General features: G+C 36.6%; 1 protein-coding gene across 2 annotated transcripts in view; it reads left to right on the forward strand.

Annotated features, from left to right (window-relative positions):
- The first annotated feature begins 1,154 nt into the window (after positions 1 to 1,154).
- Positions 1,155 to 25,801, forward strand: part of LOC121422324 (IQ domain-containing protein E-like) — a 31,816-nt gene continuing 7,169 nt past the window's right edge. Inside the window, exons 1-16 of one of the 2 annotated variants that reach the window (XM_041617288.1) lie at positions 1,155 to 1,442; positions 6,013 to 6,166; positions 6,884 to 7,015; positions 7,947 to 8,090; positions 8,655 to 8,737; positions 10,441 to 10,554; positions 14,037 to 14,084; positions 14,578 to 14,648; positions 15,462 to 15,534; positions 18,447 to 18,487; positions 19,079 to 19,278; positions 19,953 to 20,008; positions 22,121 to 22,338; positions 23,078 to 23,615; positions 24,199 to 24,228; positions 24,943 to 25,163. In XM_041617288.1, the coding sequence (XP_041473222.1) occupies positions 1,419 to 1,442; positions 6,013 to 6,166; positions 6,884 to 7,015; positions 7,947 to 8,090; positions 8,655 to 8,737; positions 10,441 to 10,554; positions 14,037 to 14,084; positions 14,578 to 14,648; positions 15,462 to 15,534; positions 18,447 to 18,487; positions 19,079 to 19,278; positions 19,953 to 20,008; positions 22,121 to 22,338; positions 23,078 to 23,615; positions 24,199 to 24,228; positions 24,943 to 25,163 (2,147 nt within the window). In that variant the 5' untranslated portion in view covers positions 1,155 to 1,418. The remainder of the gene's footprint in view (positions 1,443 to 6,012; positions 6,167 to 6,883; positions 7,016 to 7,946; positions 8,091 to 8,654; positions 8,738 to 10,440; positions 10,555 to 14,036; positions 14,085 to 14,577; positions 14,649 to 15,461; positions 15,535 to 18,446; positions 18,488 to 19,078; positions 19,279 to 19,952; positions 20,009 to 22,120; positions 22,339 to 23,077; positions 23,616 to 24,198; positions 24,229 to 24,942; positions 25,164 to 25,801) is intronic. The other variant, XM_041617289.1, reaches the window with a different exon arrangement.

Below are 25,801 nucleotides of genomic sequence, written 5' to 3' on the forward strand. Positions count from 1 at the left end.
CGGAAGTGAATTCCAAAGTTTGATACCAGAAGATTTGTTTGTTAATATTGTCCTCGTTCTAGGTAAATGGAAAAGTCCAGCAGATCTTGTAGAGATGTACATTGATATTTCGTGTGAACATAGAATAAAATACGTCTGGTAGTTCATCTTTACTAAGGTTGAACATAAAAGATCCAAATGGTATAAAGATCATGTATCTTAAGAATTCCATGAGTTTTAAAAAGCACATTCGTATGTGCCCGATATTAAATGTGAATGGCAAATAACGCGCAAAGCTTTTTTCTGAAGTATAATAGTACCTATTCAAATGAAAATCAGCACAACTCCCTCATGCAATAATACAAAAGTTTAAATGCGGGAGTATCAGCGTAGAGTATAAGTTTAATAATATACGAGTCGGGAAATAGAATTTAACTTTATTGTAATTCCAATATTCCTTGAAATTATTTTACATGACTGTGTTATCTATATGTTCTTTCCATGACAGTCTGTCGTCGATAGTTACTCCTAGAAATTTCGTACTTAATACTCTTTTAATATTAATATTATCAAAAGTAATGTTACCTGGGAGTTCATCAATGATATTGCTGAAGAGCATGTAATTTGTTTTAGTGAGATTAAGCGATAATTTGTTTTGATCCACTCTGAGACTAGTTTTAATTCTTTATTGAGTGTGTCAAGTAAATGTTTGGGGTATACTTATGGGAAAAAATATATTTGAGTCGTCGGCCAAAAGAATGAATGATAAAGTACTTGATGATTTATAAAAATCATTAATGTAGACCAAAAACAGAAGCGGACCCAAGATTGAGCCTTGAGGGACTCCACATGAGATAGGTTTTGGAGGGGAATTTACATTTGCTATAGAAACATATTGCTGCCTCCTGCTGAGGTTGTAGGAGATCAATGCGACCGGAATGGCGTAACGAAAAATATGCGAAGCTTTGAAGCGGATTTCTTTCTTCTTTTTTCCTCGATAAGAAAAAAAATGATATGCTTTGGAGCGGCTTTAATTTCTTTGCTATTTTTCTCACACATGACAAAAATGCTAGGCCTTGGAACGGAAATTTGAGTGTAAAAATGGGGGTCCCCTCCGCGGCAATATACGCGTACGTACGTACTGTATACGTATATTGGACGAGTTCGCATTCTTTTCGATTCAGGACGATTTTTTAACGCACGCTTTGTCTGGTTCTTCAAAAAGAAGTTCGGTGTACAAAATTTGACTCCCTCTAACGTTAAATTGTTGTGACCTTCTTAAAAGGCCATTTATTCTTCGGCATTGTAACGAACTGATGAATGCTTTGATTAATTGAAAAAAAAGAAAAATGTCTTCGAATTGGATCACACAACCATTTTTTGGTGCCGCTGGCGCCGTCGTCTGACTACAGAACTCACTTTTCTTGCGAAGAGTAACCATGCCAACGATACACGATTTTCACGTAAGTTCCGATAATACTAATAGTTACGAAATAGTTCAAATATACTAGTAGAGGACTAAATTGCCAAAGAATGATACATGAAGTAGAGTCTAAACTAGCCTGCCTCTAGTTAAGAGACATCCAGTTTTATATCATTCACTGAACTTGTCCTGTGTGTCAAGATTTTAGAATTAATAGGGTGAACTCGCACTTACTGTATTTTGCAACCGTGCGCATTGGATCCTGTGTATTTCGAATGATTGTGTCACACAATGGTGTATATCCAATGAGATCCGTGTGCATAATAATTGCGTGCTCAGGAATGGTAATAGCCTCGTATGGGCATGCCTTTTTCAACAATCACCGCCTCACGTCTGTACTGTTGGCATTATTCATGGACATGGTTATATCATAACCTTGACCTTGTTCATTGAATGAGTGGACATGGTTTTATAATTTGAGGTTTTGTTGAGGCAACCCGTGGTCACCCATTTAAACTCTTCAAGAAAAGAAATAGACTGGATGTAAGAGCAAATGCCTTTGGAGCCAGAATAGTGCATGACTGGAACTCGTTACCAAATGAAGTTGTCTCTGCTCCATCTGTAAACTCCTTCAAAGCCAGGCTTGATAAGTTTTGGAATAGAGAATGGTACAGTCACCCTTGGGAATGAATTGATTTGACAAAAAAGATGGCAATTGCACCATGTACACTGAACACTGACACTGTAACACATAGTATACTTGTGGAAGAAGATTGAGCTTGGTTGAAAGCTAGACCTGGAAACTTGGCTGCAGCTTTCTGCATTTTTCCAGTACATCCGGTAATAAGGTAATAATTTGCGAATGTTACAAGAATATTCTAATAGAAACGGATCTCGTATTAGGCCTAATTATACCCAGTTGTTGTGTATCCTGACGGGTTGTGTGTCCGGACGATCAATTTTAGAATGTCATTTGGAAAAAATAACAAGCGAAGTGTCATCAATTTATAAGTACAAAATGTTAGGAAATATTATGAAGAACAAAACAGAAAATTATTACAAGTAAGTTCAAGTAATGAATTCATATTTTTAGTGTAATCCACAGACAAAAAAGAAGGCTTCAAAAAAGATAAGTGTCCGGACACCCGACCGCCCATCCTATGGCTGAATTTTTTTTTTATACCTACTCTGTGAAAAAGTCAAACTGAGTGAGTGAAAGTAATCTAACGGCAACATTAGATCCTATCACTGGGGCCCGTTTCTCAACTCCGTCAAAAGTCTAACTTGGCTAAATCGAAGATAGTCATTAGTGAGCAACTTTTCCGCTTACAGTAGTTTCACTTTCACGAAGCCCTTTTTGCGATGGTCTTGTTCAAGTTGGATTTTTTCAGTAACCATAATAGAGTTTAAAAATTTTATCGGGTACATTTGAAACCCTTAGTCTTAGAGATATGCTTCAATAATATATACAAGATATGCTTGATAAATTAAGAGTAAGACTGTCCTTGTATATAATATACATGTAAGGATTTTTTTTCACTCCCCCCTACGGGACAAAGACAGCAATTATGGGAATTGAGAGTGCTAAAAATTCAGTGACCTCAATTCCCCCCATACCAGTTCACCCCTATTTTTCATGACTTACAGTCTTCCAATAATCTTCATTTAACTATTTATAAAGCTAGTAGAATGCTAATTTTTGGTGAGAGTATCAATTTTCACATTTATGACGTATATCCACCAAAAATTGCAAAAAAATATAAATTCTTATGTATTTTTTGTTTTTTTCGAACATTTGTTTTTTCCGATGAACATTGTCAGGACTCTTTTACGATCATAAATAGCATAAAATAGATCTATTTGAACCAAAAAAAGTAAAAAATTAATCATACATTTATGACCTTCGGTTAAAAAACACAATTTGCATTGACCTTGTACATGGAATCATGGTTTTGAACAATTTGGGGTCTGAACATGCACATACAAAATGTTGCATAATTTCAAAACCGCGCACACAGGCATCAAGCAGTGTAGTCAAAACATTTCGCGCGGTGGCGTAGTGACGGTATTTCTTGAGAGGGTTAATATTGCATTAGGGGCCTACAATAGGCCTTAAAATGCACAATCAGACCTAACCCAGGGAGTCTAGGACCTTACGTGTAATTGACCATACTCGCCTGACTAGCGGGAAGTATGGTCAAAATAATTCTCCGAATAAATAGTTAAAACAGAAATCAAGCACTTACCACGATTATATGGATGAAGGTCTAACGAGTGGCAGTTTTCTGACATCTGGGCACAAACTGGAACCTCAAAAAAACGAAAAGTTCTCTCCTACCCCAGTCTCGATCGGCCATTTTGTTACCGATCGAGATTCATAACAAAAATGGCCGCTCGAGACGGGGGTAGAAGGAAAGAACTTTTCGGGTTTTTTTAGGTTTCAGTTTGTGCCCAGATGTCAGGAAATTTCCACTCGTTAGACCTTCATCCATATAATCTTGGTAAGTGCTTGATAATCCCGGAGGCCTATTTGATGTTTATAAGCTTACAGCACAAAAAAGGGACTTCACCATGGCATATTAATAACCTCATTTTGTAGCTTGGTATAAGTGTCTATCATACCCCCAAACTGGCCAACTTGATCTAAACTTCTTTGAGATAATCAAACATTTCTGAAAGAGAAAAAAAATACTTAGAAGGTCAAAAAACAAAAATTCCTGTCTAACTTCACCAGGCTTGTTGCACGTATGTGTTGTCTGTTGATAATGACAATTAAGAGCAGTATTGCAGAAATTTATTTAAAGACGTTAAAGAAAATTACAATGTTTCAACTTAACCTGCGTTCCAACTCACCCTGGTCTCCCCTACCATGAAGTTGATTTTCAATCAAGAATTTATCACAGTTCACACAAAATTGATCAAAATCCTAAATACTAGACAGAAGGCAAGATCCGAAAGTCAAATTTGCTTAACGGTATTTAAAGGAGGTGAAGGGTTTCGCTGGTATCGCAATCTCAAAATTACCTGATTATCGACTAATGCATGCTTGGCTGAAAAAGTATAAAGAAGTGTCACCTTACTTTGCGCATTATCGTTTTGCATAGATTTAGAAAGTAATCAAGCAGACAAAGGTAAGTTTTTCTGTTGGTGATATCAGTTTTTCAAGATTTTGATTACATATTTATATTACAAAGTTAGGTTACACGCTAATTAAGATCTAAAAATGGTTGGTAAAATGCAACAAAACCATTCACTTTGAATTAGTAAAATAATTGGATCGATAAAGATTCTACCACGTCAAGTCATCCATAACTGGACTTGTATTTGTTGTTTTCAGATCCTTATCAACATTTTGATAAATCCTATCTCTAGTTTATGCAAAGAATTCGTCAAACGTGTGTTTCAGTATCTAAAGATTTTAAAAATTTATTTTAGACTATATTTTGATGATGTCAGTTTGGAACCATGAATAAACATAATTATTATTTTACAAAGAAAACTGTTGTGGTTTACTTCCGTAAACTACACGTACTAAACTTTACTATCCCGATGGTACCCATCTCAACGTCCACATGTGATTTTTCATTCATGAAATGAATTATTCGTAACCAATTTAACTTTGCTGCAGTGGTCAATAAAAAATAGGCTATGTTATTTAAAATAATTTCTTTGAGTGCGCATTGGTTGCTATGGGAGGCCCTATCTTAGCAACCATTTGACCTTGGGGCAAATTATTTCAGATACATGTATTTCCATCAGATACTTGGGGCAACATTTGGTGCGAGTTTAAAGAAAATCGAAGAGGGTCGGGTGCCAAGGATTGGTTGATTTGACATGGATTGACCCACCCATTTCAACATTATTTCAAGTCAGAGAGAAACTGATAACAGGAATATTTATTAGTTTAGAGAGCCTATTGCTCCCTTTAATGCTAAAATCAATTGACATTCTCAATTTCTCAATAATATGTAGATCTGCATACTTCTTTTGTAGAAATCATGACGTACAACATGTTAACTGAAGGGAAAAGAGAAATAAGCAATCCAGAATAAATTGAATAATAAATCAAGTAATAAAAGATATGTAATTGAATGTAATTAAAAGTAATTGACTGTAATTTAAGTCAATTACAATTTTTCAATCAAAATTACAAATTTTACTTTCCATTCAGAAATTTCAATTACAAATTACAATTACTCAAAGTGTAATTAATTATGTAATCGATCAATTTTTTTTTATTGATCCCAACCCTGGAGAAATACCTGTATATGATTTCCTCTACTATACTGCAGCCAGTCATTTTCAGGTTGGATGAAAAAATGATTCCCCGTGTGTGTACAACCATTCACTTTACACACGATTGGGAATTTTTATGTGAACACTGCATGAACGGAGAACTGCCTGAAAATTTTAAATTCAATATATTTCCACTATTTTGAGACAAAGTTTTGAATGAATATTTGTCTATGTATTGCAGGTGTACAGTTTGATATGTTGCTGACTCAACAATACGGATACAGATTTTTTTTCATTATCTTGCAGTTTTTAGTGAAGGTGTACATGTAACATATTTCTTTTTATGATTTTCCCCCCCATATACCGGTACGTAGGAAGAATACTATTCTGATGATTCTTTCCGATCTGATATTTCTGAGGACGAACTGAAAGTAAGCGCTCCGCCAACACCAAGTAGTAGGGGGTCATCCCCCTCCCGTCGGCCAGGCTCGGCCAAGGGGAGGAAAGGTGCAGCAAGAGAGAAACCTCGTAAGTAATTCAGGATCTTCAGGACACCTCCATTATGGGTATTTTCATACCAAAGAAATTGCCAGATATTTCGTTAAATGTTGTTAATTTGAAGCAAATAATGACATCCAAGGAAGAAAAGATACAAAGGTACCGGTACTTACTACTACCTTGCAACCTATTAGAGTTTATTAAAACAAGAATTTTTGCCGACAATATGGATGTAGTTTCATACATGTTTATCTGTGTGCAGTGCATCTGACCTTTGGAAGAATTGAATCAATTTGTCATAACTTTGGTGACTCCATTGCTTTATCAATTTGTGTTTGTGACAGTTTCCTTCATTAAATTTGCAATTAAGAAGGATTGAATTTTCAAGCTCTTTAAGTTTGAATGGTTCTCACTGTGCAATCTTGGTGAAACTTACAGTAGAAGCAGTCATGAAAAATGCTGTCAGAGAATTTACAACTTGAACTTGAAGAATTAACTGTTTAATTAAGCTGTAATTTTCTCATTGTTCATCTTTTTAAGACCAAACTACTGTTGTCGCTATGTACACAGAACTTTCCCTGGCAACGTATTGTTTGTTTTGGGGTTGTGGATCACTTTGATCATTCCTAAAAGAAGTAACACTGATATTTTGACCTAAGTTGTTATTGTTACATTTACTGCTTTTATTTGAAAAAAAATGTTGCACAAGAAATTGGAATATTTTTGCCTTTTCTTTTTGTTTCTTAGCTTCACCATACCTCGGTTCTGCTGGTTCAAGAAAGGCCAAGAGTAAGAGCAGCAAACCAGTTGGCTCCAAGACCCCAACTCTTAAGTCAGCAAGGGAATACTGGTTAGACGGACTCAAAAGTGGGAAAGGAGGTTGGTTAAAACTCAATTTTCTTTGGCTTACGAATGGCATTCCTTCCAAATATTCATATTTAATAGGAAGATTTCGGGGGGGGGGGGGGCAAAACCTATTAAAACTACTCTTTCTAGTTATATTTGTATATCTGTAGTAGTATAAAAAGAAGTTGAGAATATTCCTATATTTTCAATTATTGTTGGAAATCTGATATCATATTTCATATAAGGATGAGGATATACAGTAGATGAATTTATAAACTGGGACGTGTTTCACAAACCTTAAAGTGGGACTTTAAGTAATGTTCGAGTGCCAATTTGCACTGCAGGCTTGCAGCCTGTGAGGATGATTTATGGCCAATTGATGTGATGGTGCCTACATTGTATATACTGAGAATTTAAGTTTGATTCTTAGACTGAAATCTATGTGAAACGCCCCTCTTGATCAAATCATCAAAAGTATCACTTACTTTGCCTGATTACAGTGTAATGGGATGGTACAATTTAAACTGTGAGTTTAAATTTTGTTTACCACCTGTAATCAGCATATTATTTTTTGTACATATGCCTCTTGTACATTTTGTAACTTGTTTTATTCCATGACATTGGGTACCTTGTCAAAAGTCAGTGCGTCTTTCACGGGAGAATCCCGCAAGCAGCCTTACAGACAAATCAATGAGGAATGCAGGAAAGCCGCTATGAAAGATGCAAAGTGCCTTTATAGTGGGATTCCTGCCGAAAAGCCGCAGCACATTTGACAAGACACATTTGACAAAACTACTTAATATTCATAAACCCTTTGCCTTCTCTCCATAAGCCCCATAGAATTTACACATGGACAACCTGTCTTGGGTAGTCATCTGGTTCAATTTGTAGTGAAAGGAAAACAATCATACTGTATTAAAGTAACCTCCCTGAATTTCATATTTTTTTGTCACTTCTGTTCAAGGTCTGACAGGTTGTTCTAAGAGTAGTAACTATCTCGGGGGACCTAAGAAGTCCCAAGCATTTTCAAGCACCAGTGATTACCTGAAGGAAACGGTGTTAAACATGCCTCCAAGGAAGAACTCAAAGAGCAGGGCCATGGTCAGTGGTAAGTGAATGTGCATACATGATAATAGTGATGATTATGACGATGATGAAGATAATAACCATGTCCACTGTGTAGAGAGCTCAATGCGGAAATTGGGTATTAATCTTGTGTTTCGAAATACTTTGTCAGTGTTTTATGCGCTCATAAAATTTGGCAATCTGTCACTTTCTGGTTTTGAGCTAAATATGTGCAAGACACAATGATAGCATGCGTGGGAACTTGGGTTGCTATGGTAATAGCATATTATGGCAAAAATAGGGCACAAATCTTGCAGATGGAATGCCTTTGTCAGTATTTGAAATATTTGGCATATACATTGGGCTCGGTGTATAGACAGGTAAGACCAATTTTCTGAATGTGTTAGAAACTGTGTTGCCATGGTAACAGTTCGGGGGGTGGGGTAATAATCACCTTCAGTGATATACCTACATGTACTTACCTTTGAAACCTGTTCAAAGTGTCCAAAAGTATGTTGTGTGTCAAATACTTTAAGTGCCCTTTCCTGACTTTTATTCGGTCTCATACTATATAGATTTGTTTGTTTTTTTCCAAAAATGATGACAGATCCCATACACAGGAACATGAAGGGAGTTCCATCATATAAGCCTCAGGAAGAAATGTATGATGATATCATTGATCTTAAAAAGGTAAGCTAAGTTATATTCATATTTAGGGGGAGTACTTTCCTTAGCCACTTGCCTAAATCTGTACCATTGAATAAGCTTTAACATTGCAGTGAATGGCTCCAAGCCCTTGTTTTTTTTCCCCCGCAAGTCATTCTAAAGAAGGGGAACTATATTGCAGGCGCTTTAAAACATATGATAGTCACATGTGTATTAGAATAGTCTTAATACATAATGCCATTTCAGAAAATATTTGAAATCATTATTAGATAATTATGACCGGTGACATCCCCATTTTCGGGAAAGAAAACAATTTAGATAAAGTTTAGAAATGAGAAACTAAGTAAATAAATAAATAAATAGATAAAATTCTGTGTAAGTTACCTAGATATGCTCTTCAATATGATACCTCAATAAAGAAAAATAACCTAGTATGAGCTTTTTTTTTCATTACTTTTCTGCCTAAGTAAACTTTGCTAAAGCAGAATTGACCAAAGAGTTTGTTTAAAATGAGTGTCCATTATGACAGGCAGCTGAAGTTGTTTTTATACAATATGGACATTTTCCTTGGTCATTTTCATTGAATGAGATTCCATAACATTGACCTGATATAGAACTTACTAGAAATAAACTGTTCTGTTTGTAATTTAGACGTCTGCCATTTGACATTTTGGTCTCTTTTCTGCGAATGGTTCTCACTCTTACGTTAAAGTGTGATGACAGCAAGTAAACAAAGAACCAAGCTTTTCAACGATGCATCTCTCCCCTTTTCTTTTGATCTCTTGCTAATTCTTGCTATCAACAATAACCAAATTTCCTGGATATATTTCTCATAATTATACTTGTGTGTCTGTAATTGAAGTTAAGAATAGTATACATAAGTGGGCTAATACAAGGAGCAAGTTTTATGATGATTCCTCCTCAAAATGTATGGCAAGTTCCCCAAGTCTGCGCAGTCCCCCTTGTCTGTGCACACGCCTCTAACTGCACGATTCGAGTAAAATAAGATATACAATGAACACAAACTTTCACATCTAATGCATAGACAGAAATTTATTACAAAATCTGACTCACAATAGTGAAAAAATAATGAAAATTTGGCATTTCTTGTGATGGCCTCAAAATGCAGCCTTTCTAATAAAAATCCCTGAATTGCGTGCAAAGTGAATGGTTGCGCAGACATGGGGCACCATTTTTTTGTTCAATCTGGAAATGACTGCCCGAGGTTTTTCCCAAGAAAATTATATATTTCTTTCAAATTTTTATGAGATATTTTGCACACTAACTCATAATGATCTAAGGAATATTATCAACTGAAAGATTTTGTAAAATAAAAAGAAATACACGTTAAATCTTAACTCAAATAGTTAGGTGCGCAGACGTGGGGTCCACCATCATATGAAGAAATTTAGAATTTATTCCGAAAGCGGATGCAACAGGACTCGCTAGCTATCAAGAGCAGAACATAAGTTGTTGGATTACATATCACTGAACAAGAAGTAGAATTTTTAGTTCAGTGCACAAAGTGAGCAGTAAATTCAGCCCTACGCTACATCCTGAACTTTCGGTTGTTGTTGATAGCGAGAATTCTCTCACCTTTTCTTTCTCATTTGTCATCCCCTACTTTGCATTAACCTAATTTATTATTTTAATTCATTCGTCTTAGTTTATTCTGTTTCTTTATACAAGATGTTCATGCTTTCCTTTGTATCTTTCTCCCTGTACAGCAAGTCAATGCTTTAAGAGTGGAGAATGATATGGTCAAGGCCAAAAATCAGAGGTTGGAAGATGACCTCATGAAGAAAGAAAGGCAGATTGATCAGCTTCTAGATCCAACAAAGGTTAGGCATTATCCTTTCAATTTAAAAGGGGGAGCTCACCCTTGTGATAAGATGGTCTTAGTGTCCTCCTCCCCCCTAAAAATAACAATAAAAAATAAATAAGAAAGAAAAAGAAAAATAAATAAATAAAAAATACAGAAATAAGAAAAAAATAGATTTTAATTCGTCATGAGGATGAATTAGGTGGTCTGTCATGATTTTTCATTCAGTGTCGGCTGATGTTGTATGAAATGATTTTTTTAGATCTGATTGATAATCTTGATCATAGACATCATAGGAATACATTTTTACCATTGCTAAATGTGATTATTAATGTGGTGATGACAGCCGTCATGATTACAATGATAATGCAATACGGTAAATACGACATGAAGTTTTGAGCACGTAAAATGCCTTAAAAACTCCTCAAAAATTTGATACGATTTACCGAAATTGGCTTTCCAAAATTGCGCTATGAAAGGAGCCTTCTATTTCAGAGCAGCTAAATTTTTATCTACAGTTTCATGTTTTGTATGCAAAATCTTTTAAAAATTCTTTATTCTGTCAACAATTTTTCGTTTAAGCTTTCAAACAAGAATTTTCACAATGTTCAAAAGTTCTGGTAAATTTGAATTGTTTTTAATGAGAAATTTCACAATGCTACAATTTCACAGCATCCACTTCAAAACTCATCAGTGATGTATCTGATAAAAGAATTAAGTGATTTTTTTTGGGGGGAATGTTTGCAAAATTTCTGAAATTCCTAAACATTTCACATATTTTCCATCAAGAATTTTCAATATCCATTTATTAATTGTGTATGACTTGAACATTAACTTGAAAATTCTTTCTTGATGACTTAACAAAAAAAAGTCAGGTGAAAGATTCAAATACAGGCAATTATTTTCCCGCAAAATTTCGGAAAATGTGTATTTAAGTAAATTGCATAATTTTTAATTTCACAGAAGGTATCTGAAAATTTGTTACATGTTATATTTAGTGAAAAGCGAATAAAAAAAATCCGGAAATTTCCACAAAATGTCCGGAATAAAATTTTTCAACGCAATAGCGTTTCAATATTGTAGCGTTTACTAAGAAAATACATAAATGATGTTTTAGAATGTTAAAATTACCTCTTAAAAAGTTCCGGAAAAAACTACGAAAAATGTCCTACGTGAAAAACCGCAAAACCAGTTGGCTTGCAATTTACAGGAAGACCGTAAAATTGATTAATAAAACATTTTCTGTAAAAAATTCAAAAAAAATAGGCCCAGAAAAATGTCATGATGACAAACCTAGTACAAATTCCAGTTTTGAGAATAGTACAAGCTTTAAAATGAAACAATGGACATATTGTCTAAAGGGTACATTCTAAAGGTAAAACATATTGAAAATTTGGCGAGAAAAGACCAATATTTACGTAATTAGAATCAATTTAAATGAGTGTGGTGACATCATGAAACAGAAAACACTAATTTTTAGTTCCGACACCATTTTGATGACGTCACAATGTTTTTAAGGGTCAAATGTGGCATAAAATCATATCTCAAATTCATACTCTATTCGAATAGGAAAAAATAATTGGGGGTCAACGGACTCCTTGAAGAGCTACAGTGAATTCTATATGGGCATATTTTTGCCCACTTATGACTTATTTTGCGAGTTTGCACGCGCGTGTAATGCAAATTTGAATGGACGCGCATTCCCGTATTATGGGTCGTAAGAGGCTGAATGAAGTATCAAATTAATCAGAAGATAATGGACAATGGACAGACACAAAATAAATGACGACTCGAAGACGCATACCGATGGTAAGAGCAAGAACGCGCACGCATACCTGTGCGCGCGCAAATTTTTGACATGCTCAAAATGGCCTGAAACGTACCCAAATTTGACCACGATTGATTTGGGGAATTTTAAAATTTTGACGCGCGCGTACGTGCGCGTCGTGACCTTTGCATGACCTCTGTTGACATGTCCTGATGACCTGTCATCTGAACTTGATATGATGCAAATATGGATGATTTTTGATGATTAGTTGCGATGATATGATCAATCATTTAATTTTACAAAATGGCGCCTAGATGACGTCATCATGATTTGATGACCTTGAAAAGTTTCGTTTCGCAATTCCAGAATAATATCCATACATGACATGAAAATCAAGAAATTTGACAGGCCCGATTTTGAGATAATGTGGGAACAAAATTTGGCAATAAAAATAAAGTAAAATCTGACGAATATAATAGGTGATCTGTCATAGTCATGACAGACCACCTAATAAAGAAATAAACATGGGAAAAAATACAACAAAGAAATAAAACAAAAATAAAAAATAAAATGTAAATTTTTTGTTAAAGGTTTGATGAAAATCCTTCAAAGAATAAGAGATATTAATTTTGAAAGTTTTTACTTTGTGATTTCACAGGTGAGCAACTCCTCCATTTCTAAATTGATATGAATTCAACAAAATGCCATTTTCTCCCAAAAAAATTGAAAGTAATTTCATTTGTCCATTGGATATATCATTATACAGATCATTTCATACCCCATTCTAAAAGAAAACTTTCACAACTTTTTACCAGTACAGGAGCTTGAGTAATGGTGTTGGCCAATTCCTTTTCTGTGTTAAACCAGGGTAGCATTTTTTTGTACGTTTTATCCGACAAGTCAGATTTTATCTGACAGTTACTATAGTAACAGTGCCTCTCAGCCAATCAAATTCAAGGGAAGTTGTCAGATGAAAATGTTGATGAAATGCTCCCCTGGATTCAATTCTTCTGTGTAATAGCTTCACCAAAACTAATTTAGTAATATTCATCATGCAAAATTTTCCAGAGTTTTAAGCTTAACCCTAAAAGGACGGGGGGGTGGGGGCCATGACGGCCCACCCCTCAACGTTTTGTGCGATAATTTCAAAATGCAAAAAGATAGCGCTGCAAAATGTTATTGCTTTTTTTTCAAGTCTCGCGCAACTTTTGAGACCAAATTTGCGACATACGGGTATAGCATCGCGACGCCATATGATTTTTTCTGAGACAATGTCATGCCGAAAATGACTCATTTTTATCATTTGTGTACAAAGTCTATAGGAGATGAAATTCATTAAAGGGTGATATTTTTTTCGTTCTAATTGGTCTGCTTAATTAAGGGTTTAATGTAGTTGTTAAATGGTATGTAATCATTTCCATTGAAAAAACAATGGAAAACCCAAAATGAAAAAACAAATAATGAAAAAATTGGCTTTTGCAATTTTTCTTTGTGGAAACCTATAAGATTACAAAGATGATATCTGGACAAAACAAAGAAAGAAAATTTGAAGTGAAATTGGGTGATAGATATCCAAATAATGTTTTTCACAAATGAATTTGCATAATTTTATTCATAGTAAGTAAGAGTACTCAATACATCTCAAATAGCCCAGTTAAACTTCAATAAAACTGCCCTTCAATACTGTATCTGTGTATAATTCATTGATTTGTTACCATATTGATTTTTTTCAGAGTGATCTTCGAATGACACTGAATAGCCGGCAACCAGATTCAGCTGCGGTGAGTCCATGTTCTTATGTAATGTAGTACCTTTGCTGGTACAATTGTTTCAGAAAATTGTAGGGCCCCATCAAAAACTTTCATGATTGTGCTTCAATGTTTTTATTGTCCCAAAATACATCCTTATCATTGTGAAATAGTACATGTATGTTCTTGTGTAGCCCATATCACATTTTGAGCTGTTACAAAATGGGATAATGATTGTAGCCAATCACATGCACTTTAATAAATCGGTCAAATGTTGGCTCTTTAATTTTGCACTAAGATGCACCAAATTGCAACAAGTGCGGAGCAAATTGCATAATGTATCTCTAAATGTTGTAAATTAATTTTTAATGCCTTGATCATTGACTTCTGTTTTGATGAGTTTGTATTTATTGCATTGTTATTATCGCATTAAACTGTAAGGTATCCTGCATTTTTGAATATTTTTGTATTAAATGCATTGTAATAAACTGTAGTATCTTGTATTTTTACCATTGTTTATGAACAGAAAGTGAATAGCTTGAAGCAAAGGAATCTCAAACTGGAGATGAATCTGAAGGACAAAGAAGCGGAGCTTATGTAAGTTGGATTCTTTTTCAGATTCTGATTTACAATACTGTCTCTCTTCCCATGTTTCTAGCAATGTTTGCAGAACTTTGCTCACATATTCCATAATTTCAAGTGATGTGTTGGCATATGAATTCATGATTTTTGTCAATCCCTAGGAGTTTGTGTTGGTGAATGGGGAAATTACATGTACACTAAGATCATTCTTCAACTCCAGCTGTAATGCTTGGTACTAAAGACTGCATTTTACACCGTTGCTCACATACTTAAAGAAATATATGATAGTTTCGAAGATCAATTAATCACCAACCTCATTCAAAGTAAGGGGTTGTGCCTAAGGAGCATTTCATTTTATCTGAAATTTTATCTGACAGTTACCATATTAACAGTGCTTCTCAGCCAATCAAATTCAAGGAACATTGTCAGATCTGACATCTTGTCTAGATGAAAATGTTGGAGAAACACTCCCTAGTGTTTGTGTTGTAGCAACATTAAAACCAGTTATCGACACTGTACATTAAACAACCTCATTGTAATATGTCTTACTCAAATATGTCTAATTCAATTTAGGTAGTTCAGTTTCAGTAAATATTGTGAATTACCTTCTTGGTAAAACTGATCTTCTAAGGTGTTTCATTAAGACTTGTTATGATAACAAATCGATATTTCCGATGAAAGTTTCCGATCAACTAATCAAATCAACCAAATTCAAAGATTGTTGGTTCTGCAAATTTGTTATGATTACGAGTTAAATGAGTGAGCACTTGATGAAACACAATTGCCTTGTCTCAAGATGATCTTGTTTGTTTGTCTATCTTTTTATAGGAAGCTGAAGAATGATATGAAAGGAACAAGAATGGAAGAGATGAAAGTTGCTATGGAATCATTCTATCAAGAGGTAATAATCATTGATTAATATTCTTCAAATGTCCTGATTTTTGTTGTCTCAGAAAGTGTCATGATAACCCAGTGAACTCTTGAAATACTGCCTAAGTTTGTTAAAAATTTCAAATCTAAGGTGGAGAGTTAGACCATATAATACATTATAATACAGACCAATACATACCATATGATTCTCATCACGACAAATCGGTCAAGAAGGGTCTTGTTAAATGTCTGTTCGACAGAGCAGCACGTATTATAACTCACCCGCCTGAACTCCCGAAAGAAAGAGCACACATACGTGGCGCCTTATACAGTAACGGCTACCCACGCCGTTTTATCAAGAATACTTTCAAGAAAAAACAAGCACCAAGGGATCAGAAGGTTTTCAAGACTTGAACAGTCTTGCCATACATAGATGGCCTTTCACAACAACTTAAACGCCGATTAGAAGGTCATGGTATCCGAACGGTTTTCCGCTCGGACACCACCTTACGCAAACAGCTTGTACGCCCCAAAGACCCTATCCCTGATCACAGACGTGATGGCGTAGTATACAACATTCCTTGCCAGGGATGTGACGGGTCTTACATCGGAGAGACAGCCCGACCGATAGTTGAACGCATTTCTGAACACAAGCACAATGTTCGGTTACAGCGAACTGACACATCCGCGGTGGCAGAACATGCTTGGAAGAAGCAACACCACCCAGATTGGGAGGGTGTACATTGCATTGCCAAAGAAAGACATTGGTATACACGCAGGATTAAGGAGGCTATTAGTATACGTCTTTGTCCTAACAATTTCAACAGAGACAGCGGGATCGACATCCCCGATTTCTGGATGCGAACCATCCGACAGCACAATACCCCCTTACCTGGCAGTGCACGCCGACCCGATCGTTCCCGGCCCCGATCGAGGGACCGCTCAGCCAGTCAACCCCCGCCCACGGGAAACTAGCGAGCCCGCCAATTTTGGTCTCATTTGCATATTGCCGACCCCCGGCTTATTTGCATAACTCCTGACCAATCACACAACGGATCAGTGCCCACCTATTGTTCTCGCGTTTGTGCGTACGGTCTTGGAGGTTAGTATAAATAGAGTACGATATCGGACAATCCGTGTCACTTGATAAAGAGTTGCAGCGGCACTCGAAAGCTCGTGAACTTGTAAGCTAGTGAACACTTTTTGCGAGAGTGATCACGAATTTCCTTGTTGACCATAGTAGATTGCGAGACAAATGAATACCCTCTAGCGATTAAGAATTTTTTCTCTAACAGTTGTCAGTATAAGTTGACCTTGAAAGCTCTTGAAGCCAGCATGACTGTCTCTGATGGCCTGGCAGAGATGCTTCTAGCAGTCTGGTCACATGCTGCTGTGGGATAGCAGCCCATTCCTCCTGGACTATCAACGAGAGAACAGCTGGTGCTTTATTTGACCTGGGTGTGACGGATTGCTTGAGTTGATCCCAAAGATGCTCGATTGGATTTAGAACTGTTGAGTTAGCGGGTAAAACCATTCTTTCGATTCCTTGCTCTTGAAGGACATCCCAGTATAGCTTCTAAGGAGCTGCGTTTTGGGATTATTGCGACAAGTAAGGAAGTCATTCACTACCCTCGCTCTGTGTGGACGTGCATTATTATCCATGAAGATGAACCCATCTCCTTGGGAACCAGCAAATGGAAGAACGTGGAGACGCAAAATCTCATCAAGATAGCAGTTTACTGTTCATTTCTCCATCAATCTGCACAATTGTTGTCTTATTAGCTTGACTTATGCTTGCCCAAACTGTGATACTCCCTCCTCCAGAGGTGGTGGCTGGTTGTTTTGTGAACCCTTTTTGCTTCTTCTCTCTTCGCCCCCCATATACAACTCTGTCAATGTTTCGGGAGGCACACATGTGTTTCATCCGAGAACAGGATTTGTTGTTACTGTTCTCTGTTCTATCGGACATGCTTCAATGCCCAAGCAAGATGCTGTCTTGATCCTCAGGACAATTGTGTATTCAAGATGATGGGCACAAATGGTTGCTAACAGTCAGTGCTGAAATCCGTTGGTTTGGGAGACAAAGACCCACCGGATTTACGTCAATTGTAATTGTAAATATTGCATAGTCGTTAGTCTTCAAAGAAAGGCATTGCTTTTGGAGATGGCACTATGTGAAAGTCATCTTATTGATATTCAATTTAAAGTCAAAGGGCCTTTAGAAATAAACATTTAACTTACCCTTTTGTGTTTTCCTCATGCGCATCCTATTACCAATCCAATGATCTTCCCTAGCAGTGGTTTCCCAAGGTAGGCAATTCTTGGCAGGTCAAGTACCTCGCCAGTGGAATACTTTCGTATTAGAGGTTACAAATTGCTTTTGGAGTATCATCTAGTCTCCTAGCCACCCTCTTGATAGGAATTTGTGATTGGAGAAAGCCTAAAGTGATCGCCCTTATTTGGTTAGCTACATGTAGTCAAGGTATCTCTGTTTATTTATATTTATTTGTTTTGGGGTTTTTTTCTCAGCAGAATGGCTTCATCAATACTGTAATTGAGATATATTGTTCTACATGAGGGTTCTGCATTACATAAAAACACATAGAAATACAAATGTCTGCATAGCATTAGAATACATAGAAGTACAAACATGAATGCACATGTGAGTGAAGCGGTCAGAGGTCACAGAGGTTAATATTTAAGGTTTTAGAACGTGCGTTACTGTATATATATCCTTAGTCTAGAATGACTAGGGCATAAAGTTTGCCTTCATGCAGTCGAAAGTCAATTTTTAGTGGGTGAGGTTGCATTTTTATGTCATTTATATCCATGTTTGTTTCTACCAATTAGAATTTGGTGCTGATATACTTTTGGTCTTTAAAAATTCAGAAGCATTTCATCTTGATATTTATTTTTAGTGTGATTTTGCTTTTTAATTTTCAGGTTCAAAGGCTTCGCTACCAGCAGTCACATCAAACTGGAAAGTGAGTTTAAACATCTTTCCTTCCATAACCCTAATAATCCTGGGTATCTTGGTTCTTGATCCCCCCCCCCCCCCCCCCCCCCGGATTATTAGTGTTAATTCTCACTGAGCTGGGAGGGGAGGAGGTGTAGAATTGATGTGGCCCCTTACCATTGACGCTTTGTGCAATAATTCAAAGTTGCAAAAAACATGTACTCGCAACTTTTGAGACAAAACATAGGACACTTATCTTTGTGGCTACAAGGGCACACAAATGTTTATAAAAAGCAACTTAGACCCAGAGGGGAAAAAACTCAATGAGGCCACACAGTGTGCTTGCACCAAAATTATCATATTCTAAGCCTTTTTCTTGATTTAGAGCAGTATGATTTCATGGAGAAGTTGTGCAGAAATTTAACATAAAAAATGAAATCACATATCTCCAAGAGCAGCCACATGCCCCTTTACACAAAGCTTATGAATCATAGTAGAAGAATATCCTTAACCACAATGTACAATCAATCGTGAAAATCAAGCTTACAATCACTCGATAACCTCTGTGTTCCGGGACCCTGATTATGTCCATTGAATTGATTGCCTTTTCTCATTGTAGAGCAACAAGACCTGGTACAGCTGAGAAGGAGTCGACTTCAACTGCCAAGGTGAAGGCCCTGAATGGCACCATCCTGAGACTTACAGAGAGTAATCAAAGACTGCAGAGTGAGAACAAGCTCCTCAAACAGGACCTGGAGAGGACATTGTACGAGAGCTCAGCTTACAATGGACCTGCACGCTCTGAAAAATCTCATAGAGGTAGGTACATTATCCTGGCAAGTGACTCTTTAGGCATGAAAAGGCATCATTTCATCAATTTTGGACAAGGAATAGTCCTTGGATAGGATGTTCAAAGGAGGCCCTGTTCAGAGGAGGGTAACCACCAGTGCACGTTAAGAACCCACTGCACTATTTTGTATAAAAGTAGGGGGAAACCCCCATGTAATTGTAGTCCACCTGCACCCCCAATCAGTTTTATTGGGAGGAGAGACCTGCGGGTCATAGTGATTCAGTTTCCTTTTCGCCTCCAGGCACAGTTGACGTGAAACAAATGATGATAGTGAGAAGGGGTAAGAGCCCTGTCGGCAGAGCAAGGAATTTCGATCTGGGTGACTCTGGTTCAATTCCCACTTGATGCGCTCTGCCCTCTGGACAGGAATTTAAACTCATTACCAGATCCCTCAGAGAGGAGGACCTCAAGCCACCCAAGAGAGACATGAAAACTCTACATGAGCAGTTGGTCTTTATGCCACCTTTATCTATACATGTTTCAATACAGAATACGACTTGAGGGAAACCAGCTGGAATTTTGTCGAATAAATGTTTGTTCGGATTATTTTATTTGATGTGTGCAAGGTTGGCAGAATGTTATATATGTTGTTTGGGCTCTCCGTTACTTTTTGTCTCCTGTTTATTCTCTTTTGCATTTGTAGACTATGAGGACATGAACAGGAGAGAACTGTTGACCACTGTTGTCAACCTTCAACAGGTTAGTCATGTGATGTCATCCTAGTCACCTATCCGTATTAAACACTAATATATTGTGGTTTTTGTCTCACCTGCATAGCAGAGTGAGACTATAGGCGCCGCTTTTCTGATGGCAGCGGCGGCGTCAACATCAAATCTTAACCTGAGGTTAAGTTTTTGAAATGACATCATAACTTAAAAAGTACATGTATATGGACCTAGTTCATGAAACTTGGCCATAAGGTTAATCGAGTATTACTGAACATCCTATTAGAGTTTCATGTCACATGACCAAGGTCAAAGGTCATTTAGGGTCAATGAACTTAGACCATGTTGGGGGAATCAACATCAAAATCTTAACCTGATGTTAAGTTTTTGAAATGTCATCATAACTTAGAAAATATGTGGACCTAGTTCATTAAACTTGGACATAAGGTCAATCATGTATCACCAAACATCCTGCATGAGTTTCATGTCACATGACCAAGGTCAAAGGCCATTTAGGGTCAATGAACTTTGGCCGATTTGGAGGTATCTGTTGAATTACAATCAAAACTTTAAAAGTTTTTGGATCTGATTCATGAAACTTCGACATAATAGTAATCAAGTATCACTGAACATCCTGTGCAAGTTTCAGGTCACATGATCAAGGTCAAAGGTATTTGGGGTCAATGAACTTTGGCTGAACTGGGGGTATTTGTTGAATTACCGTCATAACTTTGAAAGTATGTTGGTCTAGTTCATAAAACTTGGACATAAGAGTAATCAAGTATCACTGAAAATCCTGGGTGCACTTTAGGTCACATGACCAAGGTCAAAGGTCAATGAACTTTGGCCATAATGGGGTATCTGTTGAATTACCATCATAACTTCGCAAGTTTATTGATCTGATTTTTGAAACTTGGACATAAGAGTAATCAAGTATCACTGAATATTCTGTGCAAGTTTCAGGTCACATGATCAAGGTCAAAGGTCATGTGAGGTCAGTGAATTTTGGCCACATTGGGAGTATTTGTTGAATTACCATCCTATCTCTGTAAGTGTATTGGTCTAATTCATAAAACGTGGAAATAAGAGTAACCAAGTATCACTGAACATCTTGTGCGAGTTATAGTAGTTTTCAAAGTCAGCAATGCTGCTATGTTGAATCGCGTGATGCAGATGAGACGGCCACAGGCATTCTACTTGTTGAAGTATAAGTATCATCAATATAGATCTTATAAAACATTGTGCTATCATATGAAGAAAAATGTGCCACTCCTACAGGTGTATGTAGATCAAACACAAACTCTTGACTTCCTACATTTAAATGATACTTGAAAGCTGATTGATGTTCAAGTATATTATGATTCCACACTCTTGCCTGATTATAGAGGTATATCTCTATGTGATGATCTTTTAGGATTTTAGGATCATACCTCCAGACATCATATAAGTCATCATAAATTTGAAAATGTTTGATTCTTGAGGTAGCTAAAGAATGATCAAAGTGCCAAACTTCAAACCTGTATCATGTTTATTTGAGTGAGGATAACCTTTTTAGGTACAGGGATCACAAATTTAAAGGTCAAGTGTCACAGAGAGCATTATTTGAGTAGGATGGGTGTGTTGTACATTTCTGATCTAGTGATTGTGTCAATTTCAACTGAGCTTTATCGAAAACTAATGGGCCCGTATTCTGAAGTCGGGTTTAACTTAAACTCAGGTTGTGGTTTAAGTATGGAGAGCCAATTGGAGCATAAATCCCCAACAGTAAACATTCAGTTTATTAACTCATATGACACCCAAATTGTTCATAATTGTCTGGGAAAGATAACTGAGGTATTTTCTTCATTATGAAAGCAAAAGGAAAAAAATATGACACATAAGAAATATAAAATATAAACTAAATTTTTGATTTCTTGGCTTCCCATAATTTTAGTACAGAGTTAGACCGTGGTCTAAGTTAAACCCGACTTTAGAATACGGGCCATGATCTTTACTGACAAAGTCATCTCAAAAAGGATGTACATAAAGCAATCAATCTTGGAAGGTCTGTTCAAACACACCATTGATGCATCATGATCGCAGAATTAAGTCCAGATCTGTATAGCTTATAGGGGTCCCGTTTTCTTTACGTCCTTTTGTAAACCAGAAAGTGGAGCATTTGGAGGGTAAAGGTATGCGCAAAGACCGCAACCTGGATGGAGAGATGCCGGGTAAGATTCCCTTGACCGGGTCATTGTCTGACCGGCTTGACCAGCTGGATAAACGGGAGACAGAGCTCTTAAAGGAGAAAGGGAGGCTAGAGAAAGATGTCAGCAGGCTTCGGGAAGACAAGACCAAATTCAGACAGAAAGTGGAGCAGTTTGAGTGAGTATCAGGATCAGTTAGAATGTCAAAATGCACTTATGAGTTTTGCTGTTTCAAGGTTAACTTTTACAGTAAAGTGATAGATAGATAGATAGGTAGATCGAATTGTGATGCATTTACATATAAATCAACATGAATCAATACATAAAAGTGAAATAGATATCATTGAATAATAGTTATGGTAATAACTAATGTGGCAGTGGCAAGAATGTAATGGAGTTTCCATGGGGTCAAAGGTCACAGAGGTCATTATTTACATTGAAATATTATGTTTCTAATTTAAGATCCTTTTTTACAATATTCCTAAATCTAAAGAACCATTTAAGGTTTCAATTACCATATATTTGCTTGTATGAGAGTTGTGTTCAGGGGTCATGAGTTGAATAATGAAAGAATGGAAATTGGAACAATGGAAGAGGACAAAAATTCCGTCTAACATTTGATGTGGTCTAGTTTTATCATTACTATTGTCATTGTTATTATGATGATCATCCCTGTCTTTATCATTTTCATCATTTTAATTTTTTCCTTCAAAATCGTGTGCATGTGTTGGTATCAATAACGCATGAATATTATTTCATTATTTGATGCAAAATGAAAGAGCCATGTAGAGAAAATACCTTGCACAAGGGCCGTGCTGGGAATCAAACCTCAAGACTTCAATGGTGTAGTAGGCGCTCAGCTACCACCCAGGACCATGCCTCATTGTCATCATTATTATTGTTATTTTTCCCATTAGAGATGAAAACAAAGCTCTAGAGAAGGAGAATGAGAGATTGAAAGAACAGCTCAAGTCTATGACTCCAAGACAGAATGGTAGCATGAAACGTCACCCTAGCAGTGAGAGTCTCCATAGCAGACGTAGTGACAGACATGGTGACAGACACAGTGACAGATACAGTGATAGACACAGCGATAGACGAAGTGAACGGCAGGACAGGAGCGGTGACAGGCAGAGTGATAGACACAGTGAAAGATACAGCGACAAGCATGGTGATAGACACAGTGACAGATACAGCGACAAGCATGGTGACAGACAAAGTGACAGGTATAGCGACAAACATAGTGACAGACACAGTGATAGACACAGTGATAAGCACAGCGACAGGCTGAGTGACCGAAGTGAGAAGAGGTCAAGAGCAAACAGCTCGGCTTCAGTGAGGAGAAAACAGAGAGAAGAGGAGGAGCTGAGAGAGAGGGAGCGAAAGCTGGAAGAGCTCAGACAGAACAGATCGGCACGCACTCTGCAGAAAAATTGGAGGGCTCACAAACAGCGGGTGAGTTACTCTGCAAACATTTGTTCCAAAACTTCACAATTTATGAACATGTCTTATATCGGTTTATATTTGTATGTTCTATCAAAATTATCAATAAGATATCATTGAAACATTTTTTTTTTAAGTCAACAGAATTTCTTTATTGAATATCTCAAGAGTACAGAGCTGCCAATCACTACAAATTAACCATAATTGCTACTGATATGAGACTGCTTTACAAAATAACAAATGCAACCTTATTAGCCCTCAATTTTTTAAGCACTATTACAGGATGCACACACTTATATACACACATTTTGCGGTAGTGATTTCATTTAAAGGTTGCAAGGAATATGCAATACATGTATGTGCAGATCTCTATGCTTACAATATGAAGTGGACACTTCAAAAGCATCATCATACAACCATCACATCTCAAATAGAGCCGTATTTTCTTTATGTTCATTTGCATCTGTTATGCACTACATATGCCCATGGTGATTTTACAGAAAATTTATAATACCAGTAAAATGTGTTATTTAATTAAAAATTATTAATTTTTAGCTAATGAAATCATACTATATTGTCTTCTTTTTTTACACAGGAACAAGATCGTAACAGTGATTTAGATGAAGTGAGTATGAATGGTCTATAAATTAAAGTAACTTGGAGTTGGTGTTTGTATTTGTAGTTCAAGAATACAGTCTACCTTTTCAATTAATGCTTTATTCAGTGTGTAATATTGAATCTCATTTAGTATGAAATAATAAAAAGAAGACATGGACGTGTAAATGAAATATTCTGTATCTAAAACCTGCAGGATTTACAGGATAATAGTTCTCTATTATGAAAATGCATTATAGTGCTTACATTGAGAAATTGGTTTTAAATTTATTTTCATTAAAACTTTAATGGAATAGAATGGCATAAAGAAATTTGTTTTATTTGAATCGAGGAAAAGATTGTATGAGAAAATTTAGATGATTCCACTTACATGTAGTAATGATAATATATATATTTCTATATTTTTAGCTGTAAGGATATATCAAGATAGGGGTAATAAGGCACTTTAACTTTTCAAAGTTATGGTCAATCAAACACAAATTACATGTAGCAACTTTGTGTTGATATCCTGAATATTGGATCCTAGAGCAAAAACTTTATGAAATCTCAATTTCCTGGTAATTTATTCAAAAATTCGCTCTTTTGGAGCCATTTCATGTACAAATCCGGATAGAGGAATGTAAATAGAGAAAAATTCAGCATTAGTTCATGCAGCGGGAGTACATTTTTTATTGGGAGAGAAAGAACGGCATAGTTGCTCACTTTGTTATCGTTGTTTGGTTAGGCTGCGACTACTATCCAAGCAGCAATGCGGGGGCACCACAGACGGAAGGATCTACTAGATCGCTTCAACTCAGAGCCTTTCTCCCCATCCACGACGGATGCTGCCAGTGACAGGATACGAGATGAGGAGGAGGAGGATAGTGATGATGTGGATGATGCTGCCATGACGATACAGTCTGCCGTCAGAGGTCATTGGTCACGCAAAGAACAATTAAGCAAATTGTGAGTTCTTCCATACCTTGGCTGTGTGTTGGTAATGAATGTAGTAACAATTGCTTTAGTGATTCCGTAGTAAGGTATAATAATAATGATAACACCAACATGCTTATAAAGCACACATCGCTGCCAAATGCGTCCCTATGCGCTCATTTAGATATCATTAACCTTGATGTAGTCCCACAGAGCGTGGTGGCATATTAAGGAATGATTTCCTGCCAGGTACCCATTTACCTCACCTGGGTTGAGTGCAGCTTAATGTGGATAAATTTCTTGCTGAAGGAAATTACTCCATGGCTGGGATTTGAACCAACGACCCTCTGTTTGAAAGTCAGAAGACTACCGGAAATCCCCTGTGACAGTATGGCAATTCCCCACCCCCTTAGGATCTTTCGATTAGTGAGAAAAAAGGAGAATAGGAAGAAAGAATGAAGGGTAGGATGAAAATGAGAGGACTAGGGCATGAAGCCCTATGATACCCCTATAATATATTTCAACTCGGCATGAAAATATTATGTCAATGTATAACTAGCAATATTAATTCCTTGAATGCACTGAGGGCTGCTGAAGAAGAGGCAGCTCAAGCAAATCCACTGAAATAATCGTTAATGGAATAATTTGCAGATTTTAAAAGAACTATTATT

This window comes from Lytechinus variegatus, chromosome 10, assembly GCF_018143015.1.
Source record: "Lytechinus variegatus isolate NC3 chromosome 10, Lvar_3.0, whole genome shotgun sequence".
NCBI classification, from domain to species: domain Eukaryota; kingdom Metazoa; phylum Echinodermata; class Echinoidea; order Temnopleuroida; family Toxopneustidae; genus Lytechinus; species Lytechinus variegatus.